General features: G+C 45.6%; 1 protein-coding gene across 9 annotated transcripts; it reads right to left on the minus strand.

Moving 5' to 3' along the window:
* Window positions 1-10756: 10756 nt before the first annotated feature.
* Window positions 10757-25774, minus strand: GET1 (guided entry of tail-anchored proteins factor 1). Of its 9 annotated transcripts, none has more exons than XR_015142555.1 (7): window positions 25588-25774; window positions 18645-18725; window positions 17573-17738; window positions 16501-16568; window positions 14151-14269; window positions 13372-13486; window positions 10757-11655 (listed from the first exon to the last, which is right to left on the minus strand). XR_015142555.1 is itself a non-coding variant. In XM_086342057.1 (6 exons), exons 1-6 carry the CDS (start codon window positions 25762-25764, stop codon window positions 11582-11584), a joined length of 681 nt encoding a protein of 226 aa, XP_086198183.1. In that variant the 5' UTR covers window positions 25765-25774; the 3' UTR covers window positions 10757-11581. The 9 variants fall into 9 exon arrangements, 5 of the variants coding, with proteins under 5 accessions (XP_086198183.1, XP_086198233.1, XP_086198307.1 ...); XR_015142510.1 differs by lacking the exon at window positions 14151-14269 and adding an exon at window positions 14822-14892; XR_015142676.1 differs by lacking the exon at window positions 18645-18725.
* Window positions 25775-26918: the final 1144 nt, after the last annotated feature.

Raw genomic sequence — 26918 nt, forward strand, 5'->3', positions numbered from 1 at the left:
ACAGAGGATGAGATGGCTAGATGGCATCACCGACTCGATGGACATGAGTCTGAGTGAACTCCGGGAGTTGGTGATGGACAGGGAGGCCTGGCGTGCTGCGATTCATGGGGTTGCAAAGAGTCGAACACGACTGAGTGACTGATCTGATCTGATCTGATCTGATGGTTTTTCCAGTGGTCATGTATGGATGTGAGAGTTGGACTGTGAAGAAGGCTGAGTGCCAAAGAATTGATGCTTTTGAACTGTGGTGTTGGAGAAGACTCTTGAGAGTCCCTTGGACTGCAAGGAGATCCAACCAGCCCATTCTAAAGGAAATCAGCCCTGGGATTTCTTTGGAAGGAATGATGCTAAGGCTGAAACTCCAGTACTTTGGCCACCTCATGCAAAGAGTTGACTCACTGGAAAAGACTCTGATGCTGGGAGGGATTGGGGGCAGGAGGAGAAGGGGATGACAGAGGATGAGATGGCTGGATGGCATCACTGACTCGATGGACATGAGTCTGAGTGAACTCCGGGAGTTGGTGATGGACAGGGAGGCCTGCCATGCTGTGATTCATGGGGTTGCAAAGAGTTGGACACAACTGAGCAACTAAACTGAACTGATTTATAATTTAGACCATATTATTTCAAATATGTTTATGAGTTGGTGTGTAATATTGTTGATCTGAGACTGTAGTTGATCTAAGAAATGTTAAACTTCATTCAAGCCAAGCTGAGGATTAAAACCTGGAGTCAACCTTTCAGAAGGCTCTAGGACTGTTCTGCCCACTAAAGGTCAAAGTGCAGTTATGTAAGTTTTGTGCAGTTATGTAAGTTATGTACATTTTTAAGGCAAAGGGTTATCTATCAAAAGATTATCTACTGTTGCTAGTTTACACAATCCAGATCTACACATACAAACAGTGAATCACCATGATCTTGTCACATCAAGAAGGGAGGTTATCTTCCTGAGCAGTGGTGATCCTTCCTGAGACTAAGAAGGAATGTTATCTCCTAAGGAGGTCTGGTTAATGCAGACACACAACAGACACCAAAGGGGAGAGAGAAGGCCCAATTGGACAGAGGAAATGTTTATGTTTAAAGTCTCACCATAAAATAAGAGCTTTATTTCTTTTGAAATAGCAACACCCTTTTGAAAACTGGGAATAGCCAAATAAATTTTCCAAAGGAAACAGAAGTCATGGTTGGAAAAGAATTATATTTAAAACCAAAGTTCTAAATGCCAGTTCTTTTTTTTTTTTTTTTTAATTTTACTGAAAAGCGGGGTCCCCCCTACTTCTCTAGAGCCCCTCAGCAGCCCTCCTCCCTGGAGGTCTTCAGAAGGGCCAGCTGCAGCCCCTAAATGCCAGTTCTAAATACTAGAACTGGTATAAGCTTTGATCTTTATGAAAATCACAGTGGGGGATAAAAAAAAACAAAAAGATAAGGGGAGAGAGGGAGGGAGGAGAGTTAGAATTCTGAGAGGCTTCTAGAGGGGGAGACCTTAATGCACATGACATTATACAACTGCTCAGCTCTACATTCTGGAGAAATGTACTAAAAGGATTCTTAGAAATGGTCGTGGTGGTGGTGTTCATTTGCTAAGTCGTATCCAACTCTCTACAACCCCATGGACTGCAGCACACCAGGCTTCCCTGTCCTTCACCATCTCCCAAAGTTTGCTCAAACTCATGTCCATTGAGTTGATAATGCCATCCAACCAACTCATCCTCTATCATTCCCTTCTCCTCCTGCCTTCAATCTTTCCCAGCATCAGGGTCTTTTCCAATGAGTCAGCTCTTTTCATCAGGTGGCCAAAGTATTCAAGCTTCAGCTTCAGCATCAGTCCTTCCAATGAATATACAGGATTGAATGAAATGGTGTACAGAGTAATATTACAATATTCCAACACCTACTCCTGCTTTATAGCAGATGGAGAATTTCAGGGGATCTTTTCTTATGCCCACAAGAGAAGCACAAATCGTAACATTAAATCAGAGCAATCTAAAAGAGCTTCTGTAGGGAATATTTTAAAATATAATCTAATATAAACTAAGATGGTTATTTTCTGGTCATCTTATTTTAAAAATTATAGGTGTAGGAAGTTAGAGTAATAAATGATTTTTTTATTTCTGAGATTGTGGCCAATTTTTAAATTTATTCTTGGCTTTTTTTTTTTACTGTGATTTTCTATAATGAACACAATTTTGTAAACAGGAGGAAAAAAGGTTTCAAAATAAAAACAAGAGAGCCATTTCATGTAGGCTGGTATACAAGGTCCTCTGGGTCTCCTGCTGTAAAAAGGCTAAAAATGCCATAGTAACTATATAAACACATTTCTTGATCAGTTGTTGAGTGGGTAAACACTCAGGAAAGTGGGCACCAGGGAGGCAGGAAGGAGGGCTCTGAAGTCAGCTTCCGCCTAACAGGTTGTCAACTGAAAAAAAGTTATGCTTTATTCCACAGACAAAACTGAGGACCTAAGCCTGGGACTCATCATCTCAGGTCACTCTGAGGGATTGCTCTGAAGAGGTGAGCAAGGTGGGAAGCCAGGGTATATAGTTTTCACAACAAAGACCAGGTAGTCAGAACATCAAAAGATGACTGTTAAAGAAAACCAGGCATCTAAAGTTAAGGAATTTAGTGCACCTACATATGAGAAGATGCAAGAGTCTGGGCTCACTGAAATCATTCCTTTGATGCACACTTGTTCTGAGGCCAGGATCCTGTTTTTTCACATGCTGAGTCTCCTCAGGGCGCACTGCCAGGGCAGCTGCAGCAGTTGACCGCTAGATGGCGGGCATCCTGTTCCACTGGCGCTCACCTTGGGGAGGCTGCAACACCGCGGCTGCAGCATCCTCTGTTAATTGACATGGTGGGGACATTTCTAGTTCCCCGAGCATTTGATAAGTATCCAAAAAGCCTCCAGGATAAAACCCAGAGGACAAAACCAGCCCAAGTAGGAGCCTCAGAGGAGTTCCCTCCCACATAAGGGGACATCCAGCCTCCATGAGCTCCTAAACTGTCTTAAACTCTGAAACTCTGTAACCATAATCAGCATTCATCCTCAGGAAAGCCTGAATTGGGTTGTTGTTGTTCAGTCACCAAGTTGTGTCCTAATCTTTGCAACCCCATGGACTGAAGCATGCAGGCTTCTCTGTCCCTCACCATCTCCCAGAGTTTGCCCAAGTTCACGTCCAATGAATCGGTGATGCCATCCAACCATCTCATTGCCTGTTGCCCTCTTCTCCTTCTGCTTTCAATCTTTCCCAGGATCAGGGTCTTTTCTGGTGAGTCAGCTTTTCCCACCAGGTGGCCAAAGCACCTTGGTGCTTCAGCTTCAGCATCAGACCTTCCTAAGAGTATTCAGGGTTGATTTCCTTTAAGATTGACTGGTTTGATCTCCTTGCAGTCCAAGGGACGCTCAGGAGTCTTCTCCAGCACCACAGTTCAAAAGCATCAATTCTTCAGCACTCTGCCTTCTTTATTGTTCAACTCTCACATCCATACATGGCTAATAGACCATAGCCTTAACCATATGGTTACCCAGTATTTATAATCTAAAGTTTAAAGTGATCAAGGCAAGTGGTATCCCCAGGGCAGTAGATAGGCAAACCCTCTCTGGAAGAAGCTAGCTTTGATCCAGGCCTCAAGAAATTCCCAAGAGAGGTAAGAGAAAGACACAAGAAAACAAAGTGCTAAGAAAACCAACAGGAACAATAGATAATGGGGTCAGCTCTGCAAGTTATTAACATGTTAGTGTTAATACCACTGTGGACAAAAAATCTCATCTGCCATTTCAGTAAACAAAGGATGCTGGGGCCAGAAAACCATCAGCCACTGCAGCTGCCCCTGATGGCCGAGGGAAATTCAGGATGGAGAAAAACAGGATACAGGCCCTGGAGAGTAAACATGTATATCAAAGGAATTGTTTCAGTAAGCCCAGACATCTCAGGGCATGGCTGCATTCCAATAAAGTAAACACACTCAGCCTATAGGCCAAGTCCAGCTGCTGCCTGATTTTGCAAATAGTGTTTTGTGAACCTTGTCCTAACAGATAAACTTCAGGCAGGAGAAAAGTGACTTGAGATGTTTAAAAGGTCTCATGCAAGAGAGTAGTAAATGTGTAATTTTAAGTGACTTACTGCTTTTAAAAATTTTGTATTTATTTTCAGCTGTGCTGGGTGTTCACTGCTGAGCAGGCCTTTCTCTAGTTGGGTCAAGAGGGGACTACTCTCCAGCTGTGGCTCATGGGTTTCTCACTTCAGTGGCTTCTTTTGCTGCTGAGCACAGGTTCCAGGGCACATGGGCCCAGTGGTTGCAGTTCCTGGGCTCCAGAGCACAGGCTCAGTGGTTATGGCACAGGTTTAGTTGCTCCACAGCATGTGGGTTCTTCCCAGAACCGTGTCTCTTGCATTTGTAGATGGATTCTTTACTACCAAGCCTCCAGGGAAGCCCCGACATTACTGTTTTTTATTTAACTTTTTATTTTGTATTGGGATATAGCCAGTTAACCATGTTGTGACAGTTTCAGGTGGGCAACAAAGGGACTCAGCCATACATGTATCCATTCTCCCCCAAACTCCCCTCCCATCCAGGTTGCCACATAACATTGAGCAGAGTTCCCTGTGCTATACAGTAGGATGAACAAGTTAAGGAATTTAGTTTTATATAATTGGTCCCTCATGGTCTTGCAAAAAGGTAAGATACAGCTGAAGTATCCTGTATCATATGTTTATGACAAGCATAGCACTCACACTGGGAGGAAAGGACTGGAGTTAAAGTGTTGTGAGTCTTATACTGCTGATAAGAGTAAAATACTAACTTTTAAGCTCTGATATAAAAATCTAGGGTAAGCACTAAAGCAAAAATCAACTTCAAAACATATGGGAGAGACAGATGTGAAAAACAAAAGGTAATCGTGAGATAAAACAGAGAACATGTCATGGTCTCTGCCCCTGGTTCTGGGCACAAGGCTCCTGAAACACTGGCGATTCCAGTAATGAGATCACCAAGGGCATCTTTTGTTCTGGTATTTGGTCCTTGCCTCCAGCTCCTGGCACTGAGCTCCAGAAGCCCTTGCCATTTCCTGGGTGATGGGAGGGTCTTTTTTCTATGAATTGACTCCGGGTGGCTCCTGAATGGCTCCTGGGTGGGGGCTGGTCACCACGAAGACCAAGCCATGGTTGGAAGTTTGGATCTGTCAGCCATGCATTCCACTGTCTTGAGTGGGGAGGGGCTGAAATGGCGTTAATGACAATCATGCCTACATGCCTACATGATGAAGCCTCCGTAAAATCCCAACAGTACAGGGGTGGGGAGCTTCTGGGTTGGTGACCCCATGAAGATTTGGGGAGACTGGCATGCCCACAGAAGGCACGAAGCCCCTGCACTACGAATTCCTTCCTCTTGATGTTCATTGGGGTTCTTTATCCCATCCTTTATAATAAAACTGGTAATAAAACTAGTAAATGTACATCATTTTGCAGACAAAGGTCTGTATAGTCAAAGCTATAGATTTTCCAATAGTCATGTATGGATGTAAGAGCTGGACCATAAAGAAGGCAGAGTGCTGAAAAGTTGATGCCTTCAAACTGTGGTGCTGGAGAAGACTCTTGAGAGTCCCTTGGACTGCAAGGAGATCCAACCAGTCAATCCTAAAGGAAATCAACCCTGAATACTCATTGGAAGGACTGATGCTGAAGCTGAAGCTGAAGCTCCAACACTTTGGCCACTTGATGCCAAGAGCTGACTCACTGGAAAGGTCCCTGCAAAGATAGAAGGTGGGAGGAGAAGGGGACGACAGAGGATGAGATGGTTGGATGGCATCACCGACTCAATGGACATGAGTTTGAGCATACTCTGGGAGACGGTGAAGGACAGGGAAGCCTGGTGTGCTGCAGTCCATGGGGTCACAAAGAGTCAGACATAACTTAGCAACTGAACAGCAAAACAGTTAAGTACGTGGTTTTCCTGAACTCTGTGAGCAGCTCCAGCAAATTAATCAAACTGCAATTGCTGAGGAGAGGGCTGTGGGAACCTCTGATATTCAACTGGTCGGTCAGAAGCACTATGACAACCTAACTTGGGATTGGCATCTGAAGTGGGGGAAGGGGAGGAGTGTTATGGTACTGAGACCTTCACCTGTGGCATCTGAAACCATCTCCAGGTAAAGTTTGTCAGAACTGAGTTAACTTGTTGGACACCAAGCTGGTGTCCCAAAGAGTTGGTTGTTATGGGGTGTGAACTTAAAAAAATATTCACAGCCTTAAAGTTGAGAGTTATGTTTTATTTATTGAGAATTTTTAGGACTTTAAGCCCAGGAGGCAGCACCTCAAGTAACCCTGAGAGAACTGCTCCAAGGAGGTGAGGGGAGAAGCAATAAAACATGATCAATATGCAAAAATCTATTTCTATATACCTGAAACAAAAAATCTGAAATTTTAAAACAATTCCATTTATAGGCATTAAAAGAATAAAATACTAATGCATAAATTTAACAAAAGATATGCAATGTCTATCATTTGAAAACTACAGAACATTGTTGAGGGAAATTAAAGATCAAAATAACTGGAAAGACACCCTTTCAGTGCACAAGGACTGAAAGATAATGTCAAGATGGCAACACAACCCCAGCTAGCATCACTGAAGAAGCTGAAAAGCTGATTCTAAAATTCAGATGGAATCACAAGGGACCTAGAACAGCCAAAAAAAATCTTTCAAAAGAAAAATATTGGAGGCTTCACACTTCCTAATTTCAAAACTTAATACCAAGCAACAGTAATCAAAACACCATGGAATTGGTATGAGAATGATATGTAGATGGATGGAATAGAACTGAGTCCAAAAAACAAATCCATGTATTTATAGTCCACTGATTTAAGTCTCTTTAACAAATGGCGCTTGCACAACAGGCTGCATGCGTGCATTCTCAGTTGCTGAGTCGTGTCCAACTCTTTGTGGCCCCATGGACTGTAGACTATTGGCTCCTCTGTCCAGGGAATTTTCCAGGCAAATATACTGAAGTGGGTTTCCGTTTCCTCCTCCAGGGGATCTTCCTGGATCATACCCAGGTCTCCCATGTTGGCAGGTGGATTCTTTACCACTGAGCCATCAGGGAAGCCTGGACAACACGATACCCATATGTAAAAGAATAAAACTGAATCCTTACCTCACTCTGTATATAAAATTAACTCAAAATGAACCAAAGACCTAAATGTAAAAGCTAAAACTATAAAACTCTGAAAAGAAAACAGAGGCATAAACCTTGAACTTAGATCTGGCAATGGAGTCTTAGGAATGACACCAAAAGCACAAGCAACCTCTAAAGCATCAGCAGCATACACAGCGTTCATTCAACTTAAGGTTGGACTCAACAGCAAGAGTCGGTGCTCTCCATACTGAAAGAGGAATGCGTACACTTTATGTTCCAAACACACAGGCAGCAAAGCCGACACACAAACAATGGTGAACCTGGGACTTCCCTGGAGGGCCAGTGGCTAAGACTCCGCACTCCCACTGCAGGGAGCAGAGGTTTGACCCCTGGCCCAACAAGCTAAGACCCAACAAGCAGCATGGTGCGCACAACACCCCCCGCCCCCGAAAGGAAAAGAACAGTGAACGCAGACAGAAAACGAGCCGTGTGTCCCAGGATCCACCTGGGGTGCAAACACACAGAGCTGTGGATCTGGTGAGACCACCAAAAGGCTCCACCATGAACTTGTAAGAGAACAGCACCCAAGGAAGCTCCCCTAACTGCTAATTGGTAACAGCTCAACTGTGAATACTCCCTGAAAAGGTGTACATGGGCCTTAGGTGAAAACCATTATTTGGTGGAGTTTTTTTTTTAAGTTAAATATTCCTGGGTTTTGACTTACAACATGCTGGGAGGGGTATAAAAAAGCCTAAGCAACAGCCTCTGGCCCTAAAGGCACTTACAGCATCAACAGAAGGAAAACCCTTTATCACAAAAGAAGTACCTAAACATTAGGAATCAGACTTCCCTACTGGCTCAGATGGTAAAGAATCTGCCTGCAATGCAGGAGACTGGGATTCGATCCCTGGGTTAGGAACATCCCCTGGAGAAGGAAATGGCAACTCACTCCAGTATTCTTGCCTGGAAAATCCCACGGACAGAGGAGCCTGGCAGGCTACAGTCCATGGGGTCGCAAAAGAGTCAGACAGGACTTATGGACTAAGCCACCACCAAACGTTAGGAATAAAAACACACAATAGCAGATATCACAAGTCAATACAAAATTTGTTGACAGGTTAGTCATACTGACGCTACTTCAGATGTTCAGACAAGGAGGGGAAGAAAAAAGAAATCACTATCATCTAAAGTGGTCAGAAAAAGCTTCATAAATAATCTTAAAGGTCCAATAAAATATAAACAGGAGACATAAGAGACAGGGGGTTCGATCCTGGGGTTCAGAAGATCCCCTGGAGGAGAGCATGGCAACCCTCTCCAGTATTCTTGCCCGGAGAATCCCATGGACAGAGGAGCCTGGCGGGCCACAGTCCATAGGGTTGCAAAAGAGTCGGACATGACTGAAGTGACTCAGCATACAAAATATAGATTGGACAGAAGAGGCATCACACATACTTGCATGCGCACACACACACACACACACACACACTGCCCCCACAGACCTGTGTATAAGAAAAATCATGGGCGGCCAAACAGTCTGGCCATGTCAGGGAAGAGTAAACTAGCCGAGGTAGCATTCCACCCTCCTGTGCCAGTAACAGACTGTATTAACCACATACTAAAATGATTATAGGTTTGTATATAAAAAGATTCCCCTGCTTGATTTATCATAAATTTAGAGCAAACCAAACCGGTATGAAGAGAACTTTAGATTTTTTTTTTTTTGGCTGCGGCCTGCAGCTTGTGGGATCTTTGTTCGCCCACCAGGGAACAAACCCTGGCCTGGCAGTGAAAGCACAGAATCCTAACCACCGGATCTCCAGGGAATTCCCACTTTAGACGTATTTTAAATCAAACAGATGTCTATTTTCATGTGAAGCTACAAACCACATCCAGTAATTTTTAATAGGAGCACAAAACCTAAAGCTATCCATAAAATTTTAGAAAGAAAGGAAACGCTCAAACGATGACACCACAGTCCCAGTTCTGTGGAATCTCGGGAGACTTCGCTTCCTAGTTCCTTTTCTGTACTTTCCAGCTAGGATTTTTAAAAAATAAATAAAACTTTTTGTGGAGAGTTTTTTAGGTGTTACTTTTAAAAAGTTATCTTAAAAGCACATGTATCAATTTTCATCAAGGTATGAAATACCACCGGAAGATACTGGTAGCAGTGACAACTCCGGAAACGAGGACGCGACAGCAGAAGCTTAGAAGATGTACTTTTATCACAGCTTTTTATATCTTTTGAATTCAGTCCCACATTTACTATTAAAAAAAAAACTTTTCAAAAACCACAAGGATGTGAAACATGAGACATTTAAATGCCCCCTATTTAATCTTCACAAACTATTATTAATGTATGTGGAAAAAAGGGAACAGCTGTGAATTATAAACCTTTTCTTCTAGCCTCAATGAGATCTGTCAAAACGCGTGCAGAAAGACTATATCCTTAGTAGAGAAATGAGGATCTAGCTCAGGAGACTTTCATGGATTAGTGATCCCAGGATGGGCCTGGGGGTGGGTACCTGGCCACCCAACTGTGGACTGTGTCACCCGCCATTTATGCCTGCAGCTCATAAAATCACACTGGGCATGCGGCTTCCCAGGGGCCCGAGACCCCACAGCTTCCTTGTGCTGCTGTAATTGCCTCCACTGATGAGGACGAGGTCAGGGCTCATCCCCTGCGGCTGAAATAAACCGTGAGGTGACCGGATGGTAGACACTGGTGTTGGCCATAAGCACGGCTGTCTTGCCCGTTCTGCATCGTCTCCCAGAGCTGGGGCAGCCTGGGGCTGAGTGAGTCTGAGATGAACCCGAAACCCACTCTGGTGATACCTGACTGAAGCAACACAGTTCTTGGTCGCTTCATAGCATGATCAGCAGAAATAATAATGAGCTTACTTATCACAGCATCAGGGAGTACAAGGATACACACATGATTTTTTAAAATTCGTGCTACATGAAAGCAACCTAGAAGTCCATTGACAGAGGATGCGATAGAGAAGGTGTGGTACACACATATAATGAGTATTCAGCCATAAAAAGGGAAGAAACTGGGTCATCTGCAGTGATGCAGATGGACCTAGAGTCTGTCATACAGCATGAAGTCAGGAGGAGAAAAACAAATACCACATATTAACACATATATACAGAATCCAGAAAAACGGTACCGGTGAACCTCTCCACAGGGCAGAACAGAGACACATGTGCAGACAGTGGACTGGTGAACACAGCAGGGAAGGAGAGGGTGGGACAGACTGCAAGAGCAGCAGTGACGCGCACACCAGCACGTGTAAAACAGCCAGTGGGAAGCTGCTGTGAAGCGCAGGGAGCTCAGCTCGGTGCTCTGCGATGACGTAGACGGCGGCTGCGACAGACGGGTGAGAGGGAGGCTCAAGGAGGAGGGGATATATGTCTACATATAGCTGACTCATGCTGTTGTACAGCAGAAACTAACACAACATCGTAAAACAATTATACCTCAATTCAAATAAATACTTTAAAAACAAAACAAAAACTCACGCTAGTATTTGGCTTTACAGGGCTGAGTCCCACTTAGTCATCGGTGCAAGCTCCCACCACAGATCAGTCGTAGCAAAAAGTGGCCATAAGGAACGAAGTCACACAAGCGCTTGCAAAAATTTTAATTAGAAAAAAGTGATTTAAAAAATACGTAGCAGAATTGTACTTGATGGGGCAAACAAGCAGTCACTCAAAGTAATTTAATCAGGGGTCCTAGCTTGTTTTTTAACTTTCTTCCTTTCTACAGAGCATAAAAATTATATGCTTTAAAAAATACCCTTCATTGGAAATACTTTATAAAACACACAGTTTAAGCATAAAACAATGCATTATGGGTTCATGAATACATTTATAAAACAGAGCAATGAAACATTCGCTTCAAATACGTAGACAATATCTGAAGGTTTGCCCAACAAATGACTTGAAACAGAGGAAGAAAAGAGCACTGTCAATTAGTGTTACTCTCCCAGTACTACTGCATGAAATTAAAACACAGATTTTCAAATTCTAGTAGTGGTATTAAAATTAAGCTACTTGGTAATCGGGATTAAAAATAGCTCCAACTCTTTAAAGCACTTATGTTACTAGAAAAGTCTGACTTTCCAGTTGGCAAGATGACCTTTAAAACATGTCACGAGTGCCGATCACAAGTAACAACATGTAGCCCATAATGTCACACACTTCTCGTCCCAAATCTGGTGCCATGGTGGCCAGTGCACATGTGTGAGACTGACCTTCACGGCCCATGACAAGTATAGAAAATCGTGATTCTTCTAAGAATCTCAACATGAAGTCCAAGAACAGACATGTTCAACAACAACTAATCTGTGGCTTGTGTTTCTTTAAAAAAAAAAAAGGATAAGTCAGACTTGCAACCTCCTAAGTGAAAATTTGTTCTTGAAAGTGCTGTAGTCAAATTCATCTTCGTTTTCAGCTGAAAGGGTGAAGCACAATAGCCACGACTTTGTTACAGACTAAAATCCAACAGGTAATTCCAACACCACCTAAAAACAAAGAAATTCAACATGAGAACATGCAGGAATGCCGCCCACATTTCCTGCCCCTGCTGCCTTTGACTTCTGGCAAACGGAGCACGCCAGTCCTCTCTGAGTCATGCTGGGCTAGGTCTAAGTTTGTGTTCTGTGGGTTCAAACTGATCATGCTTTCTACCGATTCACGGACCTGCAGGAATTACTCAGAACAATAAACAATGATTTGAATTTCTCTTTCCTGCCTGAGCTGTGCATCATTATTTATGACTGACTGTATTATTTATTATTTACGTACTGACTGACATTATTATTAACTGACTGTAGGACCTCCCTCTCAGACCACTTGTCTTTCCCTCCTCACAAAAGCATTACAAACATGGAGCAATGTTTCCCCGGGCTTTCCCTGCCCCACTGATGCTGAGAGACAGGACGGCAGGCCACAAGATGCCTGGAAGGGTGGCCTCTTAGCTCCTCGGCTCAGAACCACTGAGAACCACCGGCCGTGCCCTCCTGGTTGAACCCAGAAAGGGGGAAGAGGAGGGGAAGGAAGGGGGTTGGCTAAGCTGATGTAGTAATTCACCTCCAGTGTGACCACAAATCACAGCCAGAGACTGGCCAAGCAGCACGTGTCCTACAGCATCCACTCCACAGCAACTACCCGGGACTGAAACAAACGTCCTTTAGCAGGGAAAGTAATAAATGATAACACACCTAACTGAAGAACAGCTACTCCAAGTCCTTCATAAAGAAACCCCGTAAGCTGCCCTCTCAGCATAGCCAGCAGCATTTCAGTCTGCTAATGTGAAGAAACTTAATGATATGGGAGAGTGAATGTCACTCAGTCGTGTCCAACCCTTTGTGACCCCATGGACTATACAGTCCACGGAATTCTCCAGGCCAGAATACTGGAGTGGATGGCCATTCCCTTCTCCAGGAGATCTTCCCAACCCAGGGATCAAACCCAGGTCTCCCGCATTGCAGGCAGATTCTTTACTGTCTGAGCCACTAGGGAAGCCCAATGTGGGAAAAGGCTTAAATAATAGGAAGGGTAAAAATTATATGTGCCAAATAACTTTTACTGTATAAAAATATATAGCAAAGAAGACCGGAAAAAATACACCACACTGTTAAGAGGGATATCCAAGTCTTTAAAAAAAATTTTTCTGATATTCCTACTCATTCTACAAACACATGCACTAATTTTTCTTTTTTCTGGCCATGCCAGGCAGCATGTAGGATCTTAGTTTCCCAGCCAGGGATTGAACCTGAGCCCCATGCAGTGGAAGCACAAATTCCTAATCACTGGACTGCCAGAGAATTCCCAGGACATGGACTGATTTAACATCTGAACAAAATCCTTTCAAAAGTGAAAGAATGGCCAACAGCAGGAAATGCTGCTGAGGGACTAAGCATAGTATGAATTCAAAAGGAGCCACTGAATCTGGGAATTAGAAGTGGTGTTTCAAAAAACAGGTATCAGACCATGATATTGGCCTTGGACTGCAGAGGCAGGCTTGGGCTGAATTATAGCTCTGCTAGTTCACAGTTTGGTCATGCGGGACTAGTTAAGTAAATTCTCCTGGTGTTGGCTTCTTCGCTGCAAGCCTCGTGGGAGGGGCGGACACAAGCACTATTCACCCCAGGCGGCAGGGGGAGGTCATCTGACTGCACACGCCCCACATCAGCCTTAGCCACACTCCCCTACCACGCTTGCCAGAACCCTCTCACCTGCGACTCTCGTAGGAAATGCTACCAGGCGGTCCAGGGGAGTTATCCACTTGCTTGGCACCACAGCCACAGGGACAGAGTAATACTTCCAGATAAGCGAGACCATCAGGGCGGCCTGTGGAGATACGGCTGGTGAACGGAGACACCCTGCCCGTCACACAACCCACCACCACGGAAAACAAGGAAACAGGAAGACAAACAGGAAACTCTCCCAATCAGTGACCTCACTCCCAGCCAATCCAGTTCTCACCATCCACACACACGATTAAATTAGCTGATACATTATCCAAGGTCTCCACAGTGTAAGTGTTCCCTTCCCATTAAGCAACTCCTCTGAGTAGCCAGCTTATGCTAAATACACCTCGTTTGTGACAAAACTGATGTCTCTCGGACCCTTGAGAAAACTAGCTGCTCCTCCCATCCTCAACCCAAGCGCAGCAGCAGCCCTCTGTGATGTTCAACGGCTCCTCTTTTCCCAGCAGCGTTCTGTCAGCTGTCTTCCGTCCTCTTCATGGTCTTGAAGATGCCACCCAGGTGACCAGACCTAAGAGCGCGGCTCTCGCAACTCCTGTCCCTGTGAAACCTCTCTTGTAGCAAAGTGACTGCCCCAGGATCAAAGTCCTCACACACCCAGACCACCGGGACTGTGGGGGCAGGGCTCCCAGCACTGACACTCGGAGATCACTGAAAGCAGCTTCTAGCCTCCGGTGCAACCCATCCACAACCTCAGGGTGGAAGGAGAGGAGCAGGGGCGAGAAATGAAACAAGGAAAAACCCACCGGATGAGAAAGTTGGGAAGCAGTGGTGCTGGACGTGGGTGAGAATAAGGCGTCCCCTGACGGAGAGACAGCTACTCATCATCTACACGGGGACAAGCGACCGCCACATCACTGACCACCTTAGAAAATATAATGTCTAAATAAGTATCAACTACAAACAAAAGGGTTTCCCTGGGTGGCTCAGATGGTAAAGAATCTGCCAGTCAAGGCAGGAGATGCAAGTCTGATCCCTCAGTCAGAAGATCCCCTGGAGAAGGAAATGGCTACCCACTCCAGTGTTCTTGCCTGGAAAATTCCACGGACAGAGGAGTCTGGTGGGCTCCAGTCAGGGGGTCTCAAAAGACTTGGCACTAAACACGACTTGGCGACTAAACAACAGAAGCAACAGACAATAAATGCTGGAGAGGACGTAGAGAAAAAGGAACTCTACTGCACTGTTGGTGCAAATGTAAACTGGTATAGCCACTATGGAGAACAGTATGGAGACTAGGAATAAAACCACCCTGTGACTCAGCAATCCCACTGCTGGGCATATACCTGGAGAAACCACAGTTCAAACACACACACACTCCAATGTTCACTGCAGTACTATTTACAATAGCCAGGACATGGAAGCAACTTAGATGTCGATCAACAGATGAATGGATGAAGAAGCTGTGGTACATACACACCATGAAATATTATTCAGCCATAAAAAGGAACGAAGTTGAGTCAGTTGTAGTGAGGTGGATGAACCCAGAACCTGTTATACAAAGTAAGTCAGAAAGAGAAAAATAAATAAATATCAAATATTAACGCATGTATGTAGAATCTAGAAAAACAGTACTGATGAACCTATCACAGAGAAGAAAAAAAAGATTCAGAGAAAGGACTGGTGGACACAGCAGGGGAAGAAGAGGGTGGAAAAGAGAGAGCAGCACTGACACGCATAGACCATCATGTGTAAAACAGATAGCCAGTGAGAAGGTGCTGTGCAGCACAGGGAGCCCAGCGAGGCACTGTGATGACTTAAAGGGCGGAATGGAGGCAGAAGGCAGGCTCCAAAGGAAGAAGATATGTGTATATAATTATGACTGATTTGCAGATGTATGGCAGAGACCACCACAACATTGTAAAGTAATTATCCGCCAACAAAAAAATAAATAAAAGCAAATAGGAAGATGAAAAAATAATAATATGCTCTCTGACTTGACCCCCCGGCTCCCAAAACTGCAACATGGAAGAACTCCAGAGAAGCTCAGGTGCTAAAAAAATTCCAACGTTTAACAATTCTTAAAGAGAAAAGCTCGGTCACGTCTGACTACAGATACCATGACCTGTAGCCCTCCAGGCTCCCCTGTCCATGGAATTCTCCGGACAAGAATACTGGAGGGGGTAGCCAGGAGAAATATCAACAACCTCAGATATGCAGATGACACCACTCTAATGGCAGAAAGCAAAGAGGAACTAAAGAGCTTCTTGATGAGGATAAAAGAGGAGAGTGAAAAAGCTAGCTTGAAACTCAACATTCAAAAAACTAAGATCATGGCATCTTGTCTCATCACTTCATGGCAAATACATGCAGAAAAAGTGGAAAGAGTGACAGATTTTATTTTCTTGGGCTCTAAAATCACTGTGGACGGTGACTGCAGCCATGAAATTAAAAGATGCTTGCTAAAAAAAAAAGAAAAGCTAAGACAAACCTAGACAACATACTAAAAAGCAGAGGCATCACTTTGCTGACAAAGGTCTGTATAATGAAAGCTATGGTTTCCCAGCAGTCAGGTACAGATGTGAAAGCTGGACCATAAAGAAGGTAGAGGGCTGAAGAACTGATGTTTTGTAATTGTAGTGCTGGAGAAGACTCTTGAGAGTCCTTGGATAGCAAGATCAAACCACCAGTCAGCGTTAAAGGAAAACAACCCTGAATATTCACCAGAAGGACTGAGGCTAAAGCTGAAACTCCAATACCTGGGTCACCTGATGTGAAGACCTGACTCACTGGAAAAGACCCTGGTGCTGGAAAAGACTGAAGGCAGGAGGAGAACGGAAGAGGATAAGACGGGTGGATGGCATCACTGACTCAATGGACATGAGTCTGAGCAAACTCTGGAACATAGTAAAGGACAGTGAAGCCTGGCATGCTGCAGTCATGGGGTTGCAAAGAGTCAGACACAACTTAGTGACTGAACAACAACAAAGAGAAAAGCTAAAAGAGACTAAGAGGAAGAAAGGCCAGTGTTCAGAGTCACACACCAGCAGGAGCAGCCGGCAGCTGGAAGCGGGAAAGCCTGAATTCCCAGGCCTGGATTCTGGGTCACTCGGTTTTGGAGGACTTCAATGGCCTCAGGTGACACAACGGGACACTTACTTGCAATATGTAGAAGGCAACACTTATAACCCATTTTATCTTGGCCAATTGAGCTGTCCGTGCTTTCACTGAAAGGAAAAACAAATGCTATCAGTCCTTAAAAAAAAAAAAAAATGAAGAAAATATTCAAGAACACAGAAATGTTTTTTCCTCTCATTAAATATTTTCTAACTATGTATACAACATTTGCTCACCATGCTTAGAAAATATAAAATGGAATTTCTTAAAAATCACTCACTATGCCATTATTTAAAATACAATCACAGATTATGAGACCTGAAGCTTTAATTTTAAAAACTCTTAAAACTATTCATCTAAATCAGAGATTCATTTTACAACGCACTTAACCAACAGAACTACACTTTCTTTCCAGACTTCCCAGCCCACAAAGAACACTAATCCACAGTCTAGTCTGTCTCAGGCCTGGGGAAGCTCCCTCGGTGTGTTTTATGAGCCACGCACACTCTTGGCACACAGGCTGACCTCCTCTCCATCCCATGAGAGAGTTAGGAACAGTGGCTGAGTAAGACCTAATCCCCACCCTGAAGTCAACACTCAGATAAGGAGACTCCTGGGCAATTTTTAGAGAGTGTTCACAAAAGCCCTTGAAAATTCACTGTAAGATTTTCCTGGGCTTCTCTCAGAAAAGTGTTGAATTTGAGAATATCAGCCTACAGAGAATGAAGAAATCTAAGAGGATGTTAAAGCTTTCTGTGTGGGTTTTTTTGTTTTGTTTTTCAGTTAAAAAAAAATTTTTTTTGGCCACACCTCAAGGCTTGCGTGATCTTAGTTTCTGGACCAGGGATGGAACCTGGGCCCCCAGCACTGAAAGTGCAGAGTCCTAACCACTGGACCACCAGGGAATTCCCAGGTGTCTGTGTTTAGAAAGCAAAGGTTCACCAGCACACTAAGGAGAAAGTAAGAAGTATTGTCAGGTCTCTTCCAGACAACTTAAAACTCTCCATCAACATCAGAACATTGAAGCTCAAAGGGTGTATGCTATGCCAGCTTCATATAAAGGCTTCTCTGTGAATTAGCTCTTACAAAGCTTTCTTACAGCTGAGCACAGTACCATGAGTTTTGAGTTTATCCGTCATCTTGTTGATCTTCCTCTCCAGCCTGGCATATCTGGCGAACTCATCCATCATGTTGACAGTGGAGAGCTCCTGCTTCATGCCCTGGATCTCGGCTCGCATCTGGGACTCCTGCTCTGCGTCCTTCTGCAGCACCCGGGACATCTGGGGGAGGAAACAGCGGGGTCAGGGTCTTGTCCCCCACCTCCTCCATCCATCAGCTTGCTGCCTCCTGCCCCTGGGTGAGCTGCCCTTTACCTCCAAAGCCTGGCTTCGCTGCACGTGCTGGGCATGCTGCCCACAATCACCGCACAGATAAAGACTCCTTGCAGGCGAGTCCCCTGTCAACTATGCCTTTCCTTCAGCTGCTATAGCACAAATGTACGTAGCCTTCATTTTTACTGTAAAACTGTGATTATAGAGTGAACACTGATTCCACCCCCAGAGCTGCACTCAGGTGGCAAGGATCCCACATCCTCTTCCCGCCCTTAAGAATTCAATTCTGTCCTCAATTAGGGCAGAGCAGGAGTGGGTGCTGGGTGTCAGGGATGAAGTGGTGGCTGGTGAAGACAGCGCTCCTACAGAGGAGCTGCCTGGCATGAGAGTCAGAGCCCCAGCAGGTGAGGGGGGCATACATAAGCATACACAACAGGAAGAAGGAACCCAGCCTATCATGGTGTCAGAGCCCCAGAGAGAGATGGGGCGGTGCTGGAGACGGAGGACCATTTACAAAGCACTGAGCTAGTCAAGTAAACCTACTAAGGATTATGGTAGCAGCGTTCTCATCGTTAGAAAAGGGAGTGAGAAATAAAAATCCGTGGAGAACTAGAATGAGTCCTGCAGGGGTAGATTAAAATTGGAGACACATGACTTTCCAGACACACAGAGGAAATAACAGACATAAATGTTTGCAAAGGATATGCCTGCACAGCCAGGGCCCCCATGGGAAGCAGCTGGCCCAGGCGCCCTCCCCAAGGTGTTCCTAGTGCCCAGATAGTGGAGGGGACCCACTCTCGCCACCCCTGACGCCCTTCCCAGGCACCACCCCACAACACACACACACACACACACCTGCCAGGAACGCCAGTGGCCCAGACTCCAGATGGCAGTGGCTGCCAGGTGGTGCCAAACCGACGAGGACGAGTGAGGGTCCTGGGAGAGTAAGGGGAGAGAGAGGTGACCACTCTCACAGGGGCACACAGAGGTCCACGGGCAACCTTGTAGGGCACTAAGAATCCCTCGGGATTGGCCTGGAGTGATGCGTGTACATCCCCAAATCCATGCCCACAGCACCTGATGAGATGTAATGAAACACAGCATCCTTCATGTGACAAACCCGCCAACATCGGACAGAGACGTCCGCAGATTGCCATCGTGCAACACCACTGCCCTGCGAGCCTCGGGAACGTCAGCCACACAAGTCAGGGAAGGACCAAGACTCCTTCCAGACTAGAGAGGCCTGACAAGTATGCGCTACAGACGACGCTGACTAAGGTCCTTCTGCTCGGAAGGACCTCGTCAGGACAGAGAACCCTGAATGGGACAGGAGGATCGTACCTAACGTTTGGACTGTGGACGAGGCCGCTGTTTATACGCTGAAGCCTCATGGAAAGAGAAAGAGGGTGTTCAGGGTCACAACTTACTTTCAAATGGCTCAGGAAACAAAACCAGTTCTTTCTACTGAACTTTTCTGCACATCTGTGTTTGTTTCAAATTTTAAAACATATAAACATATTTCAGTGTACTGGTACATAGCAGGTGCACAATAACTGAGTCTGTTCCTCTAGCCCCGATGCCCGCTGCCCGGCACACAGTGTGGTGACTCTTCAGTTCCAGGTGCGCAGACGCGCCCCTCCCCTCAACGCCCCACCAGGGCCGCTTTCCGGCACCCGAGCAATGAGGCCCTTCGGTCGCCAGAGGGCGCCTGCGCCGCAGCACACCGTGTTTACCACTGCGAAGCCTCCTGCAGGCCTTGAGCCTGCAGCCAGAGCTCCGCTCTGCTCGTCTTGTCCACTCTGCCCTGGACTGACCACTGCCCTACACTCTAACTAAAGGACATACACTCCGGCCAGATCCACCCTAGAGAAGAACACAGGAATGTGCCCAACTAGCTCTAAAAACCACAGAATCATCTTAAGAGGAAGGAGTTCATAGATGCTGCTTAAACTTTGTAAACCAAGAAACTGCTGGGTGGGGAAAAGGACTTTCAGAGGTCACAGAGATATTCTTTATCTTGATTGTTGTGGCGGATACCCTACTGATTCACCACTTTAGGACAAACAAGGGGGAAAAGAGGAAGCAGTGACAGATTTCATTTTCTTGGGCTCCAAAATCACTGCAGATGGTGACTGCAGCCATGAAATTAAGACGCTTGCCCCTTGGAAGGAAAGCTATGACAAACCCAGACAAGCACATTAAAAAGTAGAGACATCAGTTTGCCAACAAAGGTCCTTATAGTCAAGCTATGGCTTTTCCAGTAGTCATGTATGGATGTGAGAGCTGGACCATAAAGAAGGCCGAACGCCAAAGAATTGATGCTTTTGAACTGTGGTGTTGGAGAAGACTCTTGAGAGTCCCTTGGACTGCAATCCTAAAGGAAATCAACTTTGAATATTCATTGGAAGGACTGATGCTGACGCTGAAGCTCCAATACTTTGGGCACCTGATGCGAAGAGCCAACTCACTGGAAAAGACTGATGAGACTGAGGGCAGGGGAAGGAAGCAACACAGGATGAGATGGTTGGATGACATCATCAACTCAATGGACATGAGTTTGAGCCAACTCCAGGAGATGGTGAAGGACAGAGAAGCCTGGTGTGCTGCAGTTCATGGGGCTGAAAACAGTCAGACACAACTTAGCGACTGAACGACAACAACTGGCTTGAGATTAGACAGCCTATACAGCAGTAGGATGCAGCAAAAGGGATGACCCGGGTCCAAGGACAAACCCAGTATCTTTCACCTGAATGACAAACAGCCATCCAATAAGGCACAAGCCTCACGCATGTGCAGACTGCAGCAATAATTTCTTATGAGAATGTGGAAGCTACAGGGCTTAGGTTTCCTATAAGCTTGGGGAAGGAGCTGGAGATGATGATAGGTCTTATTTATAGCTGTTATTTTTGTGTTTGTTTAGTCGCTAAGTTGTGTCCTACTCTTTTTCAACCTCATGGACTGTAGCCCGCCAGGCTTCTCTATCTATGGGATTTCCCAGGCAAGAACACTGGAGTGGGTTGCCATTTCCATCTCCAGGGGACCTTCCTGATTCAGGGATTAAACTCACATCTCCTGAAAGACAAACCCAATCAAAAACTGGGGGAAAGACCTAAACAGACATTTCTCCAAAGACGACATACAGATGGCTAACAAACACATGAAAAGATGATCAACAACGCTCATTATTAGAGAGATTTAAGTCAAAACTACAATGAGATATCACCTCACACGGGTCAGAATGGCCATCATCAAAAAGTCTACAAACAATAAATGCTGGAGAGGGTGTGGAGAGAAGGGAGCACTCTTGCACTGTTGGTGGGAATGTAAATTGATACAGCCACGATGGAAGACTGTACGGAGATTCCTTTAAAAACTAGGAATAAAACCACCATATGACCCAGCAATCCCACTCCTAGGCATATACCCTGAGGAAACCAAAACTGAAGGAGATACATGTATCCCATTGTTCATTGCAGCACTATTTACAATAGCTAGAACATAGAAGCCACCTAGATGTCCATTGACAGATGAATGGATAAAGAAGTTGTGGTACATACACACCATGGACTATTACTCAGACATAAAAAGGAAAGCATTTGAGTCAGTTCTAATGAGGTGGATGAACCCAGAGCCTATTATACGGAGTGAAGTAAGTCAGAAAGAGAAAGAGAAACATTGTATACTAATGAATATATAGAATCTAGAAAAATGGTACTGAAGAATTTATTTGCAGGACAGCAATGAAGAAACAGATATAGAGAACAGACTTATGGACATGGGGAGGGGGAGGAGAGGGTGAGATGTATGGAGAGAGTAACATGGAAACTTACATTATCATATGTAAAATAGTCAATGGGAATTTGCTGTTTTATCTCAGAAAACTCAAACAGGGGCTTTGTATCAACTTAGAGGGGTGGGATGGGAAGGGAGATGGAAGGGAGGTTCAAAAGGGAGGGGATATATACATATACCTATGACTGATTCATGTTGAGGTTTGACAGAAAACAACAAAATTCTGTAAAGCAATTATCCTTCAATTAAAAAATAAATTAATTTTAAAAAATGACTCACATCTCCTGCATTGCAGGTGGATTCCTTACCACTGAGCCACCTGGGAAGCCCAGGAACAATTCACTAAGGAATACAAAACCAACAGCCTCTTTGAACAACTGAGATTAGTTCTGTATGTGGTTCTAAGATGAGGTTTGATCCCTGGGTGGGGAAGATCCCCTGGAGGAGGGCATGGCAATCCTCTCCAGTATTCTTGCCTGGAGAATCCCATGGACAGAGGAGCCTAGCAGGCTACAGTCCATAGGGTTGCACAGAGTCAAACACAACTGAAGTGACTAAGCAGCAGCAGCCAACATGAAGCGGAGAGAGATGGGGGTACGTCGGGAGAATCTAGGTGATTCTGTAGGTGTGCCAGGCAACACACAAAATGAGAGAAAAACCTGCAAGTCATATATTTAATAAGGAGTTAATATCCAGACTATATAAAAAACTTCTAGTGTGTTAGTCTCTCAGTTGTGTCCAACTCTTTGTGACCCCATGGACTGTAGCTCACCAGGCTCCTCTGTCCATGTAATTCTCCAGGCAAGAATACCGGAGTGGGTAGCCATTTCTTTCTCCAGGGGCTCTTCCTGACCCAAGGATCAAACCCAAGACTCCTGCTTTGCAGGCAGATTCTTTACCGTCTGAGTGAAGAACTGAAGTGTTAGTCACTCAGTCATGCCTGACTCTTCGCAACCCCATGGACTGTAGGACCCCACCAGGCTCCTCTGTCCATGGGATTTTCCAGGCAAGAATACTGGACTGGGTAGCCATTTCCTTCTCCAGGGGATCTTCCTGACCCAGGGATTGAACCTGGGTCTCCTGCACCGCAGGCAGAGTCTTTACTAACTGAACTAGGAGGGAAGCCCTGTCTGACTCAACTATGAAAACACAGCCCCTTACTCTGGAGGTGCACCGGCAGAGGGCACCCTTCTCTCAGGGACAGCTCCTGAAGCCCCATGGAAAAATGGCCCACAGGGAATTCTGATGGTCCAGCAGTTAGACCATCTAACTCACTACCTCTAACTGAGAGGGCTGAGGGTCCAGGTTCAGTCCCTAGTCAGGGAACCAAAATCCCACAAGCCATGTGGCATGGCCAGAAAAAAGGCCACAGATCAGAATAGACATTTTCCATATACTGATAGCCAATAAACACATGAGATGGTATTCAACATCACTGATCATTAGGAAAATGAAGATAAGCCACTCAGCATCCATTAGGATGGCTATTATCCAAAAAGAAAAAAATAATAACCTAAAAATAACAAGAGAATGTGGAGAAATTGAAATGATGAGAATTTAAATGATGTGGCTGCTATGGAAAACAGTATGGCAGTTTCTCAAAAAAAATAAAAATAGAATTACTGTATGATCCAGCAATTCTACTTCTGGATATTTACCCAAGAGAAGTGAAAGCAGATTCAAACAAACACTTATAATACCAACGTTCCAGCATTACTCACAATAGCCAAAAGGTGGAAACAACCCCAATGTCCATCAAAAGATGAGTAAAAATCAAAATGCAGTATATACGTAAGTGCATACTCGGTCGCTCTGTCGTGTCCAACTCTTTTCGACCCCATGGACTATAGCCTACCAGGCTTCTCTGTCCATGGAACTTTCCATGAAGGGATACTGAAGTGGGTTGCCATTTCCTACTCCAAATACAATGGAATATTATTTGGCCTTAAAAAAGAAGGAAATCCTAACACAGGCTACAATAGGGATGAACCCTAAAGACATTATGCTAAGTGAAGAAATAAGCCAGAGAGAAAAGGACATGAAATATAAGACAGAAAAATATGATTTCACTTATACGAGGTGCCTAGAAGAGTCAAATTCAGAGAGACAAGAGAGTAAACTGGTGGTTGCCAGGCGCTGGGGAAAGCAGCATGGGGCTAACTCCCCCTGTTCAGTGGGGAGACAGTCTCTGTTTGGAAGCTGCAGATGTTCTGGAGATGGATGGTGGTGACAGCTGCACGACGATGTGAATAGACTATATGCCACTGAACTATGTACCTAAAAATAGTTAATGTGGTCAATTTCATGCTGTGTATATTTTACCACAATTTTAAAAAAAATAAAAGAAAAGAAAAGTGGGCAAGGGCCTGCTCTTCAAGGGTATTTTATGCAATGCTAAGTACTTGGGACATCATCTTAAAGACAAGGCAGCATCAGGAAAAATTCTGAATGGGGGATGGGATTAAGACAGAATTCCCCATGCCTCAGGGCAAGGTGGTGGTAGTGGTAAAGAACCCACCTGCCAAAGCAGGCGACATAAGAGATTCGGGTTCGTTCCCTGGGTCAGGAAGATTCCCTGGAGGAGGAAATGGCTACCACCACTCCAGTATTCTTGCCTGGAGAATCCCATGGACAGAGGAGCTTGGTGGGCTATAGTCCATGGGGTCACAAAAGACTAGCACACACTTGGGTGGTAAGGTCCTAGAATAGAGTTTTACATAAAACAGGCACTCGGTGGATACCAGTTGTTGTTCAGTCGCTCAGTCGTGACCGATTCTTTCTGACCCCAAGGACTGCAGCATGCCAGGCTTCCCTGTCCTTCACTATCTCTTGGAGCTTGCTCAAACTCATGTCCATCGAATCGGTGATGCCATCCAACCATCTCATCCTCTGTCGCCCCCTTCTCCTCCAGCCCTCAATCTTTCCCAGCATCAGGGTCTCTTCCAGGGTAGAGTAAAAGAAAAAGAAGTAGAAATCTTCTCTATCTTTAAACACCCGACCATCACCGCCGCCGCAGATTTATATCTGGAGAGAATAGCAGTACTGAGTTCCCCGGATCCTGCTACAGTGTGGTGCTCCCCACCTTTGAAGTCTGGGTCTGAGTCAGACAGTTCCTCAGAACTACTGTGGGCATACAGAGGGCGCCCTTCCCCGGGGAACAGCTCCCTACGTCTCCCAAACACATCTCCCATCAAATGTGCCACCCAACCCCATCCATATTCACGCTCCAGAAGGGCAGACCTTGGAGGATCACAAACCAAAGATCAAATCTCCAGCCATCAGTCACCAGCTGGATGACTTAGTACAACTACTAGACTCTGGGCCAGACACCTCCTCCTGGAGGTGTAGGAAGATGGGATGACAGTGACAGCAGTCCTGGCGACTGAACACGAGGAACTGTACTCATGATGGGCAAAACGCCCCGCAAAGTGCTCCGAGGTGGCCGTGGCTCCTCTGGGTACAGGAAACAACACGAAGAGCACTGAGATTCTCTGTCTATGCTGTCTCCAACCCCTCCCGCCCCACGAATGGGAGCCCCCGCACCCTGAGACCCATCCCTTGGGACCTGGCACAATAGACACTACACACAAGGCGGGATCTCCCGGAGCCCCGGCTGCCGAGCCCTGGCCCTCAGCACCCGAAGGCTGCTCTCCGCCCCCAGGGGCCAGAGGATAACAGAAATGAGGGGGGAGGCCGGCAGAAAGGCACTGGGCACTCCAGGCTTAAGACTGCTGCCACGTGAAAATGTGGCCAAGTGTGGGCAGGTTATTATGTTTTGTTTTTTCTCACCGAGAATCCAGAAATCCAGATTTAGGGGTAAAGCTTTGTACCCAAACGCTAGCACACTCAAAAACATCTTAGAACACAGAACAGCCCAACCGAGACGCCTCAGCAGGCCGAATCCGGCCCTCAGGCGGCCAGCTGGAGACCCCTATGTCTACCGCAGGTTGGCCGAGGACCAAAGCTGCGACCCCATCGGTCCCTGGAGGGCCAGGTAGCCACTTACGAAAAAGGAGAAGGACGGGAGGAGGATCCTGAGCACATTGCACCCAAACACGAAGCTGAGCACCAGCAGCCACGCCCAGCGGTCGGCCTCGGCAGCGCTCATCTCGGAAGCTAGCGGCGTCGCCGGGTCAGCTAAAGCAGCTCCATGGGGACCACGCCGACGGCCGCGCGTGCGCATTGAGAACTGCGACCCGCAGAGGGGCGCCGCCGCGCCTGCGCACTGAGCCGCGCTTCGGGAGGCGGGGCCATCTTTTCTTCTAATTTCTTGACATTCCTGGCTTCCGTAGCCCTCTTCCTCCGGTTCCTTCATCTCTGCGGAACCTATTTTCCAAATTCGGCCTCCACCGTGACTTTAGTTTTGTTTTATCAGCAAACTACCTGTGTTATTATGTAATTAATACTTTCTTTAAATTGACTCAGCTTTATTCCTAAGCAACTGTATTTTTAAAGACACAGTCCCGTAAATAGTGACCGTCATTACAGTAGCAAGGAAACGTAAAAACGTTTTGCAAGTAGAGTTCAGTAAGTAGTCTTTACATTTCAAAACTAAATGAAGTGAAGTCGCTCAGTCATGTCCGACTCTTTGCGACCCCATGGACTGTAGCCTACTACGCTCCTCCGTCCATGGGATTTTCCAGGCAAGAGTACTGAAGTGAGTTGCCATTTCCTTCTCCAGAGGATCTTCCTGATCCAGAGATCGAACCCAGGTCTTCCACACTGTAGGCAGACGATTTACCGAATAAGCCACCAGGGAAGTCCATAAATCTAAGTAATTTACAAAACTGCATACCTGAAAAATAAGTAGTATCGTAAAAGGCCATGGTTACATTCAACCTATAAAAAAGGGCGTCCCAGGTGGCGCTGGTGGTAAAGAACCCGCCTGACAATGCAGGAGACAAGAGACGCAGGGTTCCATCCTCGCATGGCAACCCACTCCAGTATTCTTGCCTGGAGAATCCCGTGGACAGAGGAGCCTGGCAGGCTACAATCCATGGGGTCGCAGAGAGTCAGACAGGACTGAAGCGACTGCGCACAAACCCACATGTAGGTGAAGATGACGCTTTTGCAGTAAAAGGATCCTAATCCCATTTATGTGTAGTAGATAAAGCAAAAGATGATTAGCTGTCTCTTCTGCCTGGCTGGAGTCTGAGAACTAATTTCCAATCCAAATGAATGGAGGAGCTGTGGTTCTACAAATTTCTGGTTAAAGAAGACATGTGAGATGTGACTGTTCAATAGAGACAGTGAATTATTTTCATGGAAAGGTGGCTAAGCTTACCAAAACACAGGCTTGGAGCCTGCTTCTTCTCCATAGCCTTACCCTGAAGCCAG

Source organism: Bos grunniens, chromosome 1 (genome assembly GCF_055505025.1).
Source record: "Bos grunniens cultivar Pamir isolate PY7600 chromosome 1, Bosgru_T2T1.0, whole genome shotgun sequence".
NCBI lineage: Eukaryota > Metazoa > Chordata > Mammalia > Artiodactyla > Bovidae > Bos > Bos grunniens.

What these genes read in the sequence shown, in the direction of transcription:
- GET1 (XM_086342057.1), bottom strand. Translation starts at nt 25,764, where the DNA reads ATGCGCACGCGCGGCCGTCGGCGTGGTCCCCATGGAGCTGCTTTAGCT. An exon ending in GCCACTGGCGTTCCTGGCAG is followed by an intron (nt 17,739 to 18,644) that starts GTGTGTGTGTGT and finishes TTCCTCCCCCAG; the next exon opens with ATGTCCCGGGTGCTGCAGAA. An exon ending in ATTTCCTACGAGAGTCGCAG is followed by an intron (nt 11,656 to 13,371) that starts GTGAGAGGGTTC and finishes CTTTGTTTTTAG; the next exon opens with GTGGTGTTGGAATTACCTGT.